The sequence below is a fragment of the Mercenaria mercenaria genome, chromosome 1, assembly GCF_021730395.1.
Source record: "Mercenaria mercenaria strain notata chromosome 1, MADL_Memer_1, whole genome shotgun sequence".
NCBI lineage: Eukaryota > Metazoa > Mollusca > Bivalvia > Venerida > Veneridae > Mercenaria > Mercenaria mercenaria.
The window spans coordinates 21,416,193-21,435,804 of record NC_069361.1 but is presented as its reverse complement, the minus strand read 5'-3'; the positions used below and the strand labels follow the sequence as shown (position 1 = coordinate 21,435,804).

The window sequence follows — 19,612 nt, the reverse complement described above, 5'->3', positions numbered from 1 at the left end:
GGTCAGTAGGTCTAAAAATAGAAAAACCTTGTGACCTCTCTAGAGGCCATATATTTCATGAGATCTTCCTGAAAATTAACAGAATGTTCACCTTGATGATATCTAGGTCAAGTTCGAAAGTGGGTCACGTGCCATCAAAAACTAGGTCAGTAGGTCAAATGATAGAAAAACCTTGTGACCTCTCTAGAGGCCATATTTTTCATGGGATCTGTATGAAAGTTGGTCTGAATGTTCATCTTGATGATATCTAGGTCAAGTTTGAAAGTGGGTCACGTGCCCTCAAAAAATAGGTCAGTAGGTCAAATAATAGAAAAACCTTGTGACCTCTCTAAAGGCCATATTTTTCATGGGATCTGTATGAAAGTTGGTCTGAATGTTCATCTTGATGATATCTAGGTCAAGTTCGAAACTGGGTCACGTGCGGTCAAAAACTAGGTCAGTAGGTCTAAAAATAGAAAAACCTTGTGACCTCTCTAGAGGCCATATATTTCATGAGATCTTCATGAAAATTGGTCAGAATGTTCACCTTGATGATATCTAGGTCAAGATTGAAAGTGGGTCACGTGCCATCAAAAACTAGGTCAGTAGGTCAAATAATAGAAAAACCTTGTGACCTCTCTAAAGGCCATATTTTTCATGGGATCTGTATGAAACTTGGTCTGAATGTTCATCTTGATGATATCTAGGTCAAGTTTGAAAGTGGGTCATGTGCCGTCAAAAACTAGGTCAGTAGGTCAAATAATAGAAAAACCTTGTGACCTCTCTAAAGGCCATATTTTTCATGGGATCTATATGAAAGTTGGTCTGAATGTTTATCTTGATGATATCTAGGTCAAGTTCGAAACAGGGTCATGTTCAGTCAAAAACTAGGTCAGTAGGTCTAAAAATAGAAAAACCTTGTGACCTCTCTAGAGGCCATACTTATGAATGGATCTCCATAAAAAGTTGGTCAGAATGTTCATCTTGATGATATCTAAGTCAAGTTCGAAAGTGGGTCACGTGCCATCAAAAAGTAGGTCAGTAGGTCAAATAATGAAAAAACCTTGTGACCTCTCTAGAGGCCATATTTTTCATGGGATCTGTATGAAAGTTGGTCTGAATGTTTATCTTGATGATATATAGGTCAAGGTTGAAACTGGGTCAACTGCGATCAAAAACTAGGTCAGTAGGTCTTGAAATAGAAAAACCTTGTGACCTCTCTAGAGGCCATACCCTTGAATGGATCTTCATGAAAATTGGTCAGAATGTTCACCTTGATGATATCTAGGTCAAGTTTGAAACTGGATCACGTGCCATAAAAAACTAGGTCAGTAGGTCAAATAATAAAAAAACCTTGTGACCTCTCTAGAGGCCATACTTTTAATGGGATCTGTATGAAAGTTGGTCTGAATTTTCATCTTGATGATATCTAGGTCAGGTTTGAAACTGGGTCAACTGCGGTCAAAAACTAGGTCAGTAGGTCTAAAATTAGAAAAATCTTTTGACCTCTCTAGAGGCCATATTTTTCAATGGATCTTCATGAAAATTGATCTGAATGTTCACCTTGATGATATCTAGGTCAGTTTCGAAACTGGGTCACGTACGGTCAAAAACTAGGCCAGTAGGTATAAAAATAGAAAAACCTTGTGACCTCTCTAGAGGCCATATTTTTCATGAGATCTTCATGAAAATTAGTGAGAATGTTCACCTTGATATCTAGGTAAAGTTCAAAACAGGGTCACGTACCTTTGAAAACTAGGTCAATAGGTCAAATAATAGAAAAACCTTGTGACCTCTCTAGAGACCATATTTTTCAATGGATCTTCATGAAAATTGGTCAGAATTTTTATCTTGATAATATCTAGGTCAGGTTCAAAACTTGGTCACATGAGCTCAAAAACTAGGTCACTATGTCAAATAATAGAAAAAACGACGTCATACTCAAAACTGGGTCATGTGGGAAGAGGTGAGTGATTCAGGACCATCATGGTCCTCTTGTTGTTACTATACTTAATATACATAGACACAGTCTTGTGCGCACCATCTCTCCTCATCCCCTCGACACAATTTAATGAAACTTCACACGAGTGATCAGTAACAACAGTTATGGGACTTTGTTTTTTTGTTACTATACTATATACATAGACACAATCTTGTGCACACCATCTCTCCTCATCCCCTTGGCACAATTTAATGAAACTTCACACAAGTGATCAGTACCAACAGTAGTTGTGCATGGGGCATGTTAGGTTCTTTTAGAAAAAAAAATTGCAGAGTTATGGGACTTTGTTTTTTGTTAACATACTATGTACATACAGTCTGCATATGCAATCTTGTGCGTGCCTAATCTACCAAACCCTTGACACAATTTAATGAAACTTCACACAAGTGATCAGTACCAACAGTAGTTGTGCATGGTGCATGTTACATTCTTTTAGATAAATATTCTGCATAGTTATGGGACTTTGTTGTTTGTTACTATACTGTCTATATACATACAGTCCACATAATTATGCAATCTTGTGTGCGTCAAATTGCAATGTACTGTGTCAGTGCATGCGGGGGGTACATTCATCACCTTTAGTGATAGCTCTAGTTATCTTTGTTATTACTTGATGGATTTGCTTTAAACTTTTAAGTTATTCCTCGTCTCCACCTAGATCATATGGCATAAGGGCCATATCTCGCACCAGTATTCCATGATTTCCCCCCGCCCCCCACCCTGACTTCCAGGCACTTTCACTCTATCTCTTTCATTACTGAATGAATTTGATTCAAACTTAAAATAGTTGTTCAGTATCATCAAACACATCATATGTCTGACTAAAAGTCTGTATCTCTAGCACCAATTTTCAGTTAATAATGCCCACTTTTTAATAGGCCTGTTTTTAATTATGTGATGGTGCATGTGAATTATATGATGGTGCATGTGTCTGTAGAAAAACTTTATAACCTTTCAAGGTGTTGACTTTAAACTTCGCATATAGGCAGATGGTGATGAGACAATGTGCAGAGCGCTTGAACCAGTTCTGTATGTCAAAGGTCAAGGCCAAATCTTTAGCTCAAAGGTCAAATTTATCATATTTTGTGTCTGCAGCATAACTTATACCTATAAAAGAAGGCCTCGATGGCCCTCTATCACTCACCTGAGTTTACTTGCTTGTTAGAACAACTTCCTTTGCTAAAGCTTCAAAAACAAAAGCTCGGTGAGTAGTCGTGGTAAAGATAATTCAAGATAGCTATTGAACTCTGTTACAAAATTATACAAGTGGGCCAAATCTCTTTGCTGTAGCTTCAAAAAGAAGAAAGTGTGTCAGTAGGTCAGGGTTAAGAATATTGAAGATGGGTATTGAAATCTGTATCGAAAATTATACACACAGTCCAAATTTCTATGCTGTAGCTTCAAAAAGAAGAAAATAGGTCAGTAGACCCCAAGGTCATGATTTGAACAAACTTGATAGCTGACCTCTAGACAATACTAAATACCAAATATCTAAGGTCTGAGCCTAATGGTTCTGGACAAAAAGATTTTTATATATTTTTCCGTTATAAGTCAATGTAAAACCAGGGACCCCCTGGGTGTGGCATATATTGACCCTAGAGTCATGATTTGAACAAAATTGTTAGAGAACCACTAGAGCATGCCAAAGACTATCTAAGCTCTGGGCCTTAAGTTTAAGACAAGAATTTTTAAAGGGTTTTCCCTAAATAAGTTTTAACCCCAGAGGAATAATTTGAATAATCTTGGTAAAGGACTACTATACGATGCTACATACCAAATATCAAAGACCCTAGGACTTGTGGTTTTGGACAAGAAGATTTTCATAGTTTTCCCTATATAAATCCATAAACTATGTGACCCCCAGGACGGTGCCACATTTGAACCTAGTGATATAATTTGAATAATCTTGGTGAATTTCCCATTAGATGATGCTACATTCTAAATATCAAAGCCCTAGGTCCAGTGGTTTTAGAGAAGAATATTTTCAAAGTTCTTCCCTATATAAGTCTATATATAAACCATGTGACCCCAGGACAGGGCCGTGGCCGAGTTGTTATTAAAGGTCGCTGACTTGAAATCACTTGCCCCTCATTGATGTGGGTTTGAAGTTTTGGGTTTATTTTTTCAAATTTGGCAATAAAACTTACAGACAAGTAATTGGTATCCCGATGGGAACCAACTGCGCGCAACTCATTGCTGATTTATTCTTATACTGTTATGAACGAGATTTCATGCTTAGTTTATCCACTGAGACACAATTTGAAATTATTGAAGCTTTTAATGGAACCTCAAAATATTCTGATGATATTTTAAATATGGACAACCTATATTTTTCAGAAATGGTGAAACACCCCTTACAGAAGAAAAAGGCCTGCTGCGTACTCTTGCTGTGTACATACAGCGTATATGATGCATACATGATGTGTACTGAAATCAAGGGCTTTAAACAGTACGCAGGATATACACCGCACATACACCGATAGTACGTTTGTAGTACACTTTTGACATGCAAATGAGCTCTGCCGCGTACTACTTGCTGCGTACATGCTGTGGACTACATAGTACACAGGATGTACGCTGGAGGAATTTAGTATGCGGGAAATAGTACGCAGCATGTACGCGGCACATACACTTTTCACATGCAAATGAGCCTGCGGTGTACTACCCATGCTGTGTACTCCTGCGGCGTACATGCTGTGTACTCCTGCGGCGTACATTCTGTGTACTCCTGGCCCGAGTCCTGCGGCGTACATGCTGTGTACTCCTGCTGCATACATGCTGTGTACTCTTATGGCGAAACTGCTGTGATAGTGTAAATTCCTTACCCCACCAACTTTCTTATGCAAATGCTGATCATTTGGACAGAAAAAAACAGAAAAAAGATTAGTGACATGCATCAATAAGTATTTACCCTTACCAAAATAATGTAGATTGATGTTATCAAATCAATTAGTATGCTTTTCTTCATCCACTTTTCAATGAAATAAATCAATTTTTGTAGCATGTAATTTGGTAAACATCTGAAGAAAATGGCGTAACTGCATCAAGGGGAAACAACTTTAATGCAACTAAATATAAGTGTTATAAATTTCAAAGTATCTGCGGTGTACATGCAGTGTACTATTTTCTTGTACAAGTCCCTCCTGCGTACATGCAGTGTACTCCTTAAATTTTCAGAGTCTGTGCTGCGTACTTGAAGTGTACTAGTGACCTCCTGCGTACATGCTGTGTACTCGTTGAAATAGTACGCGGCATGTACGCAGCATGCGGTGTATGTAAAATGTACTCCTCTGGCGTACTACTGTGTTCGCGGCATATACACAGCAAATACGCAGCATGTACGCCACAGAGGCTTGCTTCTGTAAGGGACGTTGACCCAAAAGATTTACAGCTTAGACCTAGAAAAAAAATCTTTGTTTCTGGTTACATGCTCAAAAAATTAGGGTAGGTAGGTCGGAAAATATTTTTTTTTTTTTTAATTTTTTAGCTCACCTGTCACAAAGTGACAAGGTGAGCTTTTGTGATCGCGCAGCGTCCGTCGTCGGTCCATCCGTGCGTGCGTGCGTAAACTTTTGCTTGTGACCACTCTAGAGGTCACATTTTTCTTCGGATCTTTATGAAAATTGGTCAGAATGTTCACCTTGATGATATCTAGGTCAAGTTCGAAACTGGGTCACGTGCGGTCAAAAACTAGGTCAGTAGGTCTAAAAATAGAAAAACCTTGTGACCTCTCTAGGGGCCATATATTTCACAAGATCTTCATGAAAATTAGTCAGAATGTTCACCTTGATGATATCTAGGTCAAGTTTGAAACTGGGTCACGTGCCATCAAAAACTAGGTCAGTAGGTCAAATAATAGAAAAACCTTGTGACCTCTCTAAAGGCCATATTTTTCATGGGATCTGTATGAAAGTTGGTCTGAATGTTCATCTTGATGATATCTAGGTCAAGTTTGAAACTGGGTCACGTGCGGTCAAAAACTAGGTCAGTAGGTCTAAATAATAGAAAAACCTTGTGACCTCTCTAGAGGCCATACTTGTGAATGGATCTTCATAAAAATTGGTTAGAATGTTCACCTTGATGATATCTAGGTCAAGTTTGAAAGTGGGTCACGTGTTGTCAAAAAGTAGGTCAGTAGGTCAAATAATGAAAAAAACTTGTGACCTCTCTAGAGGCCATATTTTTCATGAGAGCTTCATGAAATTTGGTCAGAATGTTCATCTTGATGATATCTAGTTAAATTTCGAAACTGGGTCATTTGCGGTCCAAAACTAGGTCAGTAGGTCTAAAAATAGAAAAACCTTGTGACCTCTCTAGAGGCCATACTTTTCTTGGGATCTGTATGAAAGCCGGTCAGAATGTTCATCTTGATGATATCTAGGTCAAGTTTGAAACTGGGTCAACTGCGGTCAAAAACTAGGTCAGTAGGTCAGATAATAGAAAAACCTTGTGACCTCTCTAGAGGCCATATTATTCATGGGATCTGTATGAAAGTTTGTCTGAGTATTCATCTTGATGATATCCAAGTCAAGTTTGAAACTGGGTCAACTGCAGTCAAAAAGTAGGTCAGTAGGTCAAATAATGAAAAAAACCTTGTGACCTCTCTAGAGGCCATATTTTTCATGGGATCTGTATGAAAGTTGGTCTGAATGTTTATCTTGATGATATATAGGTCAAGTTTGAAACTGGGTCAACTGCGATCAAAAACTAGGTCAGTAGCTTTTAAAATAGAAAAACCTTGTGACCTCTCTAGAGGCCATACCCTTGAATGGATATTCATGAAAATTGGTCAGAATGTTCACCTTTATGATATCTAGGTCAAGTTTGAAACTGGGTCACGTCCCATCAAAAACTAGGTCAGTAGGTCAAATAATAAAAAAACCTTGTGACCTCTCTAGAGGCAATACTTTTCATGGGATCTGTATGAAAGTTGGTCTGAATGTTCATCTTGATGATATCTAGGTCAAGTTTGAAACTGGATCAACTGCGTTCAAAAACTAGGTCAGTAGGTCTAAAATTAGAAAAATCTTCTGACCTCTCTAGAGGCCATATTTTTCAATGGATCTTCATGAAAATTGGTCAGAATATTTATCTTGATGATATCTAGGTCAAGTTCAAAACTGGGTCACATGAGCTCAAAAACTAGGTCACTATGTCAAATAATAGAAAAAAAACGATGTCATACTCAAAACTGGGTCATGTGGGAACAGGTGAGCGATTCAGGACCATGATGGTCCTCTTGTTTTGTTAAGTGAGACTTTTCGGAAATTATTTTTGTGTCAAAAAATCAATACAAATAAGGGGGTTATGTCTTTAGAGCATCAGTTGCTTGATTTCTAACATCACTGGCCATGTTTAAAGCATAAAGAGTGCAGTTTGCAACCTTTTGTTATAAAGCTGAAAAAAAAATTTCCAAGGCCATACAGACATTTAGGGTCGGGCCAAAAATTTAGGGTAGGTCGGAATACCGGAAACAAACATTTTTACGATTAACAAGGCTAACACTTCCGATTTAGAAGCGTCATTTTTGGATTTAAATTTAACAATTGTGAATAATAATCTAGAAACGAAAATACATGATTAAAAGGACGATTTTAATTTTGAAATTGTCAACTTCCCCCACCTTGATGGAGATATCCCTCGAGCAACATCATACGGTGTCTATGTTTCACAACTTATGCGTTTTGCAAGAGCTTGCTCAAAGATAGAGGATTTTAATGATAGAAATCTTCATATCACCAAGAAATTATTACAACAGGGTTACCATTGTCCTAAGCTACGGAAAGCTTTTCAGTAAATGTTACTACAGATCGTCCGAACTGCTAGAAAATACAATACTAACCGAAAACACTTTTAAAACTTGGACTTACACACCCGGAATACTATGGAGATGTAGTTTATAAAATTCGGAAAATTAAACATAATCCTTATTTTAATAAGTTGTTTGTAAAATGTGTTAAAAAGTTTATCAAAAGAGGATACGGTGCGAAAATCGTGAAGCACAGTGCATGATTAGTGATTGACCCCTCTACAGTTAAGCGCTACGCATTCCTATTTGATGGTGCGATGACTTATAAAGTGTAAGACTCCATGATGCTTTCTCCTAAATCCTACATACAACGGACGGAGGGAGTTGAAGTTTGTCTTGCAGCTTTCTTAGTCGTGCCCTTAAAAGTTAGGCTCTTGGTGCTCTGACTTCAGACAAGTTGTTGAGTACATTGGTGTAATTATACCTTAGATTACCTTAATTTTATGTTTTACTTAATCTGGTATTTTTTCGCTATTGTTAGAGCCTTTCTCAGCAGGGATTTTATTTACATTGTGTTGTCTAACTTCTTGAAAATAGGGCAAGTGCAAGGTTGGCATGCCCTAAACGCGTTTAAACCCCCAGTTACCTTTATAAAGGTTACTGACCGTTCCAAGGCGGTGCCCCTATTTTCAACTGGTTTTCTTTCCGTCTCGTATTTTGTATTGCGTGTGTTGTCTTGTTTAATGCTGGCATTTAATTACTGTCCGTCTTGTATTTTGTGTTTAGGAACGTGGCATTCCCTTTGTATATTCATCCTTGTTTTACTTTCCCCTTCAATTATACCTTAGATTACCTTAATTTTATGTTTTACTTAATCTGGTATTTTTTCGCTATTGTTAGAGCCTTTCTCAGCAGGGATTTTATTTACATTGTGTTGTCTAACTTCTTGAAAATAGGGCAAGTGCAAGGTTGGCATGCCCTAAACGCGTTTAAACCCCCAGTTACCTTTATAAAGGTTACTGACCGTTCCAAGGCGGTGCCCCTATTTTCAACTGGTTTTCTTTCCGTCTCGTATTTTGTATTGCGTGTGTTGTCTTGTTTAATGCTGGCATTTAATTACTGTCCGTCTTGTATTTTGTGTTTAGGAACGTGGCATTCCCTTTGTATATTCATCCTTGTTTTACTTTCCCCTTCAACCTCTTCCCCCACCCCTTTCTACCCCTTACCACTTTTTAAAAAAAAATTGTCTTGTTATTGACCATAAATTTGTAGGAAATCAACTCCTTTAACATAACATATCACATCCGTATAATTTTTGTCAAAGAACCACCTTAAAAAGAAGCCAGGCTGCACCAAATGAAAAGTCAATATTAAAAAAAAAGAATATTCATAATTAGTGAGCTGCCTTGCCTAGAGGAAATTCAACTTTACATTACTAGAAACAAAAACTCAATTTTTGTTGGTTTAATTTCGCATAGATTACATAAGCCAACAAACAAATAAAGTTAACAATTATTTGTTTCTTATCAGTTACTTAGTATATCATTTATACTTATTAACTTATTAAGGGAAGAATATTACAAAAATAGGAAAGATAATGAAATACTCTCGAGATATTGTTGCAGAAAACTTAAAACTGGTTATGTAACAACTCAAACAAATGTATGGCCACTACCTGAGCGTAAGCACATCTGCCGATTTGCCAATACAAACCGTGAGAGATCTTAAATGTCATACATAGTTTTTATTCTTATTTACTATATTCTAAAGAATTAACCAGATACGTTACTCTATGATTCTATATGTCGAATTATGTTACAAAAGAATTACCTAAATTCATCATTGAGGCAGTTATTATTATCTTTTTTCGCTCTTTTCAGTGGTCACAGATAGATCTAATACTATTGACATGATTTTAGTATATATATATATATATGGGTTATCCATGCAACCATAGATCATATTTATATTACCAAAGTCGTTTTTTTTATTTCAATACGAAAATATGCTCTTAACCTACTTATTCCTCTTAAGTTGTTATGCTCTTATTTATCACTTTTGCTTTTAAGAATGCTGAAGTTCTGAAGTTGCAATATGTCAACCCAAATAGCCTCAATAGTCTAGTGGTAGAGTGTCCGCTTTGAGTGCGGGAGGTCTGGGGTTCGATCCCCGGCCGCGTCATACCAGAGACGTGAAAATGGTACTGGTAGCTCCATTGCTTGGCACTCAGCATTGAAAGGGTAGTACCAGGAGGTAAAATAAGCATGGGTAAGTATCTGTTACTGGATACCTAGTTTATAGCTTTGTAGCTCGTGTTATATGTTGGATTATATGCGACGTTAAATAAAGCTTACCTTTAACTTTACCTTTTAATCAGTGCCGTAGAAATTCTGTTATTTTATTTAAATGTCTATCTAATCTATTTTATTTGTTAAAATTATTTTACATTGTTATACTATATAATGTGTGCTAATGTTGTGATCTATGCAAATGCAAAAAAAAGTGTAAAGTTGTAAATCAGTTACAATACAAAGCCTCCGCAGGTCTAGTCACAAGTAGTCCAAATATAAATAGTACTAATCTTTTTTCCTTTCCTAGTGCATTTTCTTGGCAGCAACGTGCTTACTTTTACCCTACCGCGTTTCAGTATGTATCACTTTGCATTGTAATGAAATCGGCATGTTCCTATCGCATGCTAGATAAAAATGGCGGCGTAAGAATTTAATGTCACGAAAAGAGAAATTGAAAGAAGCAAAAAGTAGTAAATTCAGCGGGTTGTATTTAACGAACTGTAGTTTTCTTATATAAAAGTTAACACCCCCTTTTCTTTTTGTTTTTCTAAAGTAGCGATCTAGTTCTTTATGGGAATATAAGTCTCTGAAAATCTGATATGCTAGAAAATGTCGAAACACCGTTATGAAGTGAGTGGATTTTATATGAAATAAAGAACAGCTGGATTTAGTGGTGTTCAGCCTACAAAATATGAAATTTAGATTTGGTGGTATTAATCCTATTACTATAACAGCTAGAATTACCTTCTCCTGTCAAGACTCTCTACAAAGGAGAATAATTCCACAAATATTGAAAATGTGACTTTCGTTTGTTTTTTGTCTAAATTTGCGTGATATATATATTAGAATGGCGTCTAGCTTGTCGGAAACAGGGTCTGGTAATCATTTTAATTATTTAATATCGATGTTGTCAGTTGCCAGTTTGCACAATATGTTCGCTCACAGATCTTACTTCACAGTGTGCACTGATAAAATATTGTGTTCAACAAAAATTATTGACAAATGGAATAATTTGCTGGTTAATATTGTAAACTCCAGAAGTGTTTTACTATTCAAAATACACATAATATGACGTAGAAGACAAGAACCAGCACTCCAGAAGCTACAAAAAAACTAACAAAAATACCAATACTGGCAATAGAAAATGGCATAGTATAGGCCTACTTTCACTTTTAATTCTTAGAAAAGTTTTGATATATATATATTTAATTTTCTGAAACTGCATCAAAAGTGACACAAAATACAGGTTGCCAAGAGATGCAAGTGCTAACCATCGGCATATATTATAAATATAGTCTAACTAATTTGACGTGATCTTAGGAAATATTTAGTTATTTTTCAAATGGGCAGTATCTCCACTCTCGTCTTGCACTCAATAGATGAAATTTTCGAAATTTTCATCGCTGCTGATTTGGGTTTAAATTTGCCGTTTATGTTGCAAATACAAGATGAAGTCAAATAAAACTCACATGTATCAAAAGGGGACTCAATTCCTCATTAATTTATGTAAAAACTATCAAATAATTTCCAGAAATATGAATTTTCTGGTGATTTAAACCTATATGTATGTACAGTACACGATTGATAATTTCCGTGTCTACATGCTATATGCCCAAGCGATAAAACAAATAACTTTATACGACGGTGTACTCTGATTTATCCTCCATTATTTTGGTCCTTTGAAGTTTGACGTTAGATTGCCTTTATGTAAAACAATCTGAAGTTGAATTATTTTGACTAATATTAAATAAATCAAAGATAATTTTGTAATAAAAAAAGAGAGACAGTCTAATGCCAGATATTGTTCTGCATCACAGGAGCTTACCTAAGCCTATTTCTGTATGTCTATTTCTCGTAGTTCTGAGGTAATTCTGGGCCTTTTTTACCGCAACTATTCGAGGAATAGTCTAGATATTCTACTCACCCTGGCATTGGGGTCACACCTTGGTTAAAGTTTTGAATGCAAGTACATTTAGCTATTATTTAAAGGCATATAGCTTTGAAACTTATTAGCTCGACTATTCGAAGAATAGTCTAGCTATTCTACTCACCCTGGCGTCGGCGTCGGCGTCACACCTTGGTTAAGTTTTTGCATGCAAGTACATACAGCTATCATTTAAAGGCATATAGCTTTAAAACTTATTTATTCTTTTTCTAGGTCAATTACCAACCTCACTGGGTCAAGTTCCATAACTCTAACATGTATTTTGAGCAAATTATGCCCCCTTTTGGACTAAGAAAATTCTGGTTAAAGTTTTACATGCAAGTTACTATCTCCAAAACTAATGCAGATATTGAATTGAAACTTCACATGTGTCTTCGGGGTTATAAAACTAGTTGATAGCACCAAGTCCCATAACTCTGACCTTCATTTTGGCAAAATTATGCCCCCTTTTGTACTTAGAAAATTTTGGTTAAAGTTTTGCGTGCAAGTACATACAGCTATTACTAAAAGGCATATTGATTTGAAACTTACTTTTTCTTTTTCTAGATCAGTTACCTACCTCACTGGGTCAAGTCCCATAACTCTGACATGTATTTTGGCCAAATTATGCCCCCTTTTGGACTTAGAAAATTCTGGTTCAAGTTTTGCGTGCAAGTACATACAGCTATTACTAAAAGGCATATTGATTTGAAACTTATTTTTTCTTTTTCTAGATCAATTTACCTACCTCACTGGGCCAAGTCCCATAACTCTGATATGTATTTTGAGCAAATTATGCCCCCTTTTGGACTTAGAAAATCCTGGTTAAAGTTTTACATGCAAGTTACTATCTCCAAAACTAATGCAGATATTAAATTGAAACTTCACATGTGTCTTCGGGGTTATAAAACTAGTTGATAGAATCAAGTCCCATAACTCTGACATGTATTTTGGGCAAATTATGCCCACTTTTGGACTTAGAAAATCCTGGTTAAAGTTTTGCGTGCAAGTACATACAGCTATAACCAAAAGGCATATAGCTTTGAAACTTATTTATTCTTTTTCTAGGTCAGTTACCAACCTCACTGGGTCAATTTCCATAACTCTTAACATGTATTTTGAGCAAATTATGCCCCCTTTTGGACTTAGAAAATTCTGGTTAAAGTTTTACATGCAAGTTACTATCTCCAAAACTAATGCAGATATGGAATTGAAACTTAACATGTTTCTCCGGGGTTATTAAACTAGTTGATAGCATCAAGTCCCATAACTCTGATATGCATTTTGGTCAAATTATGTCCCGTTTCGAACTTAAAACTCTTTTGATATTTAACATTTTGGGTAATAATTTCCTGCTTCTGTGACAATATTTCGAATAGTCGAGCTTGGCTGTCTTATGGACAGCTCTTGTTTTTTCTTTTTCTAGGTCAATTACCAACCTCACTGGGTCAAGTCCCATAACTCTGACATGTATATATTTTGAGCAAATTTAATGCCCCCTTTTGGACTTAGAAATTCTGGTTAAAGTTTTGCATGCAAGTTACTATCTCCAAAACTAATGCAGATATTGAATTGAAACTTTACATGACATTGTGTCTTCGGGGTTATGAAACTAGTTGATAGCATCAATTCCCATAACTCTGACCTGCATTTTGGTTTGCAATATATGATATGCAGTTTCACTAGCTAGAATTGAAATAGTCTAGCATGTTGTCTCCTGTGACAGCTCTTGTTCATACATATAATACTCTGAAAGTTATTCATTTATGTCATATTATTTCTGGTTTCTACTAGTCCCAGTCAGTGACTCTAGTTACAGTCAAAAGCATTTGTTATTTAAGAATTGACACCATCTTGGCACTTTGATTAGTCTGCCAGAAATGATTGTTAATATAATGATAATTTAATGGTAAAATGATAAATACCTATAAAAAGCAGGTTTTCACTTGTTTATTATTTTGTATCAGGCATGATCCCTGACGTGTTTCCTCTTCTCACTTTCTTTCTTGTGTTACTCCATATTTCTTTCCAGCTTTCACCATATGTACACATTGCCTTCTACACCTGTTCATACCATTGTCTGCTCCCACTGACTCCTTCCCCCTTAAGCTTAAGAAAATTCTAAAGATTTTTTATTATTATTATTATTTTTGTTGCATAGGCCTCTGTGGCTGAATAGTTAAGGGCACCGACTTTAAGTCTTTAGCCCCTCAGTGGTTCCCAGGTGCCCATCCATGCTTAAAACTGCCAAAAGTGGCTATTGAGACAACCCTACATTTTTAGCTCGACTATTCTAAGAATAGTAGAGCTATTGGACTCACCCGTGCATCCGCATCTGTGTCGGAGTTCCGATTTGGTTAAGTTTTTGTATGTAAGCTGGTATCTCAGTAACCACTAATGGGAATGGATTGAAACTTCACACATTTATTCACTGGGATAAAGTGACTTACATTGCACAGGTTCCATAACTCTATTTTGCTATTTTACAAAATTATGCCCCTTTTCTGACTTAGAAATTTTTGGTTAAGGTTTTGTATGTAAGCTGGTATCTCAGTACCCACTAATGGGAATGGATTGAAACTGCACACACTTGTTCATTGTCATCATCCGACATGCACTAAGCAAGTCCCATAACTCTACTTTTTTTTCTTTCTTTTTTCCCAAAATTATGCCCCTTTTTCCACTTAGCAGTTTTTGGTTAAGTTTTTGTATGTAAGCTGGTATGTCAGTATCCACTAATGGGAATGGATTGAAACTTCACACACTTGTTCACAGTCATGGTCTGACTTGCACTGTGCAGGTCCCATAACTCTACTTTGCATTTTATCAAAATTATGCCCCTTTTTCGACTTAGCAGTTTTTTGTTAAGTTTTTGTATGTAAGCTGGTATCTCTGTATCCACTAATGGGAAAGGATTGAAACTTCACACACTTGTTCACTGTCATGATATGACATGCATTGCAAAGGCTTAATAACTCTACTTTGCATTTTTACAAAATTATGCCCCTTTTTCAGCATTGCAGTTTTTGGTTAAATAATCTTATATATATGATGGTATGTCAGTACCCACTTACTGGAATGGATTAAAACTTCACACACTTGTCCACTGTCATGAGCTGATAAGCACTGTGCAGGTTTCATAACCCTGTTTTGCATTTTTACAAAATTATGCCCCGTTTTCGACTTTTATATTCATTCAATTGACAAGGCTGTTGAATAGTCAAGCGTTGCTGTCCTCCGACAGCTCTTGTTATTTCAAATATTTTAGGAAAAAATAAAAAATAACACCAGACTGATACATAATACCAATAATATGCAGTGCTATATATTCAAATATAGATAGCTGATTTTGACAAAGATGTGCAAGTCATAGAGCAACACTAAAATGATTTTCAAGAATGCTGATAGATAGATCATAGGTGAACTGAATATATTAACAACTATTATTCCAGGATCATCAAAAGCATATCAGGTAAAACTTAAGAGACACAAATGGACCAGTTACAACAGAAGTAGCAGAACATGAAGAAAACAGAAATAAATAATTCAGTCAGACAGCCATTGCATGACAAAATTTACATTCAAATAAAATCCTATATTCTGCAACCAATATAACAATCAATGGGTTTGTGATATTTATTTAGTTTGATTAATTCTGTATCTTTGAAACAGTCTTGCTTCACAGAAAAGGTTATACCTATTTGAATGCTGATTTTAAACTGCCGAATTTACTGGTATGCAGTGGAAAGTTGAAAGACAAATGAAATAAAATGGAAGGTATATATTGTCTGTTCAGTATCTCATACATTTGTTGATATAATACAAGGTTTAGTTTTGAATTATATTTTCAATTTATTAATACAAGGTGTTATATTCTGTCAGAATCTGGGAGTGATGAGGACCCACTACAGCAGTCTAGTGATGCAGAACCACCTTTAAAAAAGCAGTGCACAACTTATAGTCCTTATGCCGAAAAGATGATGGTAAGATGGTACTTTTATCTACACATTGACATACCTGTAAAATCTGTTATGATCATGGAGGACTTATTTCTATTGCTTTCATGGATGTGTTGATCTACAAAATTAAATGCCATAGAAGAATTATCAATTTCCATTAATTTTATTTTCAGATGTTGTCCCAACAAAATAACCATTTCCATAATTATAACAGTCACTAAATCAAAAGATTTCACAGTATACTGTTTCTTAGTTTTTGATATTTAGCTTTTGTGACTGCTCAATGTACGTCGTGCGGCGTGTGGCCGTCAACATTTCTAAAAAAATCTTCTTCTTGAGAACCACTGGGCAGAATTACACCAAACTTCACAGGAATGATCTTTGGGAGCCCCCTTTCAAAATTGTTCAAAGAATTGAATTCCATGCAGAACTCTGGTTGCCATGGCAACCAAAAGGAAAACCTTTAAAAATCTTCTTGTCCAAAACCACAGGGTCTAGGGCTTTGATATCTGGTGTGTAGCATTATCTAGTGGTCCTCTACCAAAATTGTTCAAATTATCCCCCTAGGGTCAAATATGGCCCCACTCCGGGGGTCACATGGTTTATATAGACTTATATAGGGAAAAAGTTCTAAAATCTTCTTGTCAATATCCTACAACATTCATATTTGGACCACATGTATAGTTTTGAGTGGCAAGATGAACCTTGACCTTGATTTTGACCTAGTGACCAACTTTCACATTTCTGTAGTTACAGCCTTCAAATTTTGACCACATGCATAGTTTAATGCACCAGAAAAAACTTTGACATTGACCTAGTGACCTACTTTCACATTTTTTAAGGTACAGGCTTCAAATTTGGACCACATGCATAGTTTTGTGTTCCAAAATGAAATTTGACCTTGATTTTGACCTAGTGACCTACTTCCACATTTCTCAAGCTAGGGCTTTCAAATTTGGACCACATGCATAGTTTTGTTTACAAAAAAAACTTTGACCTTTACATTGACCTAGTGACCTACTTTCACATTTTTGAAGGTACAGGCTTCAAATTTGGACCACTTGCATAGTTTTTTGTTCTGAAATGAAATTTGACCTTGATTTTGATCTAGTGATCTACTTTCATATTTCTCAAGCTACAGCCTTCAAATTCGGACCACATGCATAGTTTTGTGTACCGAAATGAACTTTGATCTTGAGTTTGTCCTAGTGACCTACTTTCACATTTCTGAAGCTACAGGCTTCATATTTGGACCACATGCATATTTTTGTGTTCTGAATTGAAATTTGACATTGATTTTTACCAAGTACCTACTTGCACATTTCTCAAGCTGCAGCCTCCAAATTTGAAGCACATGCATAGTTTTGTATACCGAAATGAACTTTGACCTTGAAATTGATCTAGTGACCTACTTTCACATTTCTCAAGCTACAGCTTTCAAATTTGGACCACATGCATGGACCACATGCACAGTGTTGTGTACTGAAATGAAATTTGACCTTGATTTTGACCTTGAGCTAGTGTTGAAATTTGGAACATTCAAAAATGGCTCAATGGTGGGCGCCAAGATCACTCTGTGATCTCTTGTTTAGAAATAAAAAATATGTAAGGTGTATATAGAAAGTACTATTTTTCTCCCTACAATATAATATATGTATTTGATTGCACAGTTTGCCAAAATATTTCTTTAAAGATTTGCAGAACTGATGATCTCTAAAAAAAAAGTTACAGGTTTACCAATGAGAATATAGTGGCCTTCTTCCTTTGGCATTGATCATTTTTATACAGGATCTATGCAACTGTTTTGATTTCAAGGTCTTAGTCACTAAGTAGAAAAAAATGTTGCATCATACTTATGGGTAAATATACAATTGGTGTTTAATCATTTCATATTTAATCATTTCAGGCTAAGATGGGCTACCAAGAAGGCAAAGGTTTAGGAAAGAGAGCTCAAGGTAGAAAGATATTTCGCTTGCCATTCTTACATTAATGGTTTCCAGTTTTTAATACATGTAGTAAATTATTTAGTAAATTATTTACATATTACTGGGTATTCAATTGATATGTCAATCACAACCTTTTGAAATATAGAAAAAAGTTCAACATTAACTGAATATGATTACAAAAGCGGACCGACCAGTGGCGAGAATAAAGTGAAGTACCATTGTAAAACTCGGTAATACTCAGCCAGAGTCATCTTTAACTAACAATAACTTGACAAAAGTGTGCAAGTCATAGAGCAACACTAAAATGATTTTCAAGAATGCTGATTAGGTCATTGGTGAACTAAAAATATTAACAACTATTACTCTGGGACCATCAAATGCATATCAGGTAAAACTTAAGAGACACAAAGGGACCAGTTACAACAGAAGTAGCAGAACATGAAGAAAACAGAAATAAATAATTCAGTCAGAGAGTCATTGCATGACAAAATTTACATTCGAATAAAATCCTATATTCTGTAGCCAATATAACAATCAATGGGTTTGTGATATTTATTTAGTTTGGTTAATTCTGTATCTTTGAAACAGTCTTGCTTCACAGAAAAGGTTTTACCTATTTGAATGCTGATTTTAAACTTCGAATTTACTGGTATGCAGTGGAAAGCTTAAAGACAAATGAAATAACATGGAAGCTATTGAATATTGTCTGTACAGTATCTCATATATTTGCTGATATATCACCAGGTTTAGTTTTGAATTATATTTTCAGTTCATTGTTACAATGTTTTATATTCTATCAGAATCTGGGAGTGATGAGGACCCACTACACCAGTCTAGTGATGCAGAACCGACTGCAAAGAAGCCGCGCACAGCTTATAATGCTTTTGCCGAAAAGATGATGGTAAGATCACACCCTATTACCTGATGTCCTCCACGCCGAGGGATGCGGCTACCACAGAGGTCAGAAATCAATAATGGTGAGTAGTGGTGTTAGTGTTTTGAGCTGTATATTTCACTTTGACTTTCCATAAAGATATTCTGGTGCAGGCATACACCTAAGTGCCTAAACATATTATATAATTCATCCTGGTCGCCAACTTTGCAAAATAAAGAAGTATTCAGCTGTTTGAATTGTACATTTATTAAAATTGATGGGAAAATCATATTCAACGGCCCAATTCGAAGTGTTTACAAAATAAATTGATCGGATTTACCTCACACGTCAAATGATCAATCACCTGGGGATAATCCTGGCAAGTTTCAAGTCTGTCCGTACATCTACACCGACGTTCTGGCCCTCCAAAGGGACCCAGGTATGGTCATGTATGATAAACTTTATAATAATGGGCTATTTTCAATGGAGAACACTGCTGTAACACAGTGTTAAAGCAACTAACCCACACATCGTGGTGTCAGATTTTTGAAAATCTGACTTTTGCTATATTCACCTATATGCTGCTTATTCGATGTTCTAACAATGTATCTTTAGCTCGACTATTCGAAGAATAGGGGAGCTATCCTACTCACCCCGGCGTCGGCGTAAGCATTAGCGTGAGCGTCACACCAATGTTAAACTTTGCATACCACCCCAAATATTTTCGAAGTCCATTGAGATATTGCTTTCATATTTTGCATACTTGTTTACCATCATGACCCCAGTCTGTATGAAGGAGGGGGCAACTTTATCAAGCATTTTTAGCTCGACTATTCGAAGAATAGGGGAGTTATCCTACTCGCCCTGGCGTGAGCGTAAGCGTGAGCA

The 19,612-nt window shown here is 36.1% G+C and overlaps 1 protein-coding gene and 1 long non-coding RNA gene across 2 annotated transcripts in view; both read left to right on the top strand.

Moving 5' to 3' along the window:
* Positions 1–10,760: 10,760 nt before the first annotated feature.
* Positions 10,761–17,912, top strand: LOC128556501 (uncharacterized). Its single transcript, XR_008370718.1, has 3 exons — positions 10,761–10,899; positions 15,828–15,928; positions 17,811–17,912. It is a non-coding gene; the product is annotated as an uncharacterized LOC128556501 (long non-coding RNA).
* Positions 17,913–18,594: 682 nt separating this feature from the next.
* The window catches only part of LOC123544233 (cap-specific mRNA (nucleoside-2'-O-)-methyltransferase 1-like), a 40,410-nt gene continuing 39,392 nt past the window's right edge, over positions 18,595–19,612 (top strand). The window contains exon 1 of the mRNA XM_045330297.2: positions 18,595–18,751. Within this exon, the coding sequence (XP_045186232.2) occupies positions 18,632–18,751 (120 nt within the window). The 5' untranslated portion in view covers positions 18,595–18,631. The remainder of the gene's footprint in view (positions 18,752–19,612) is intronic.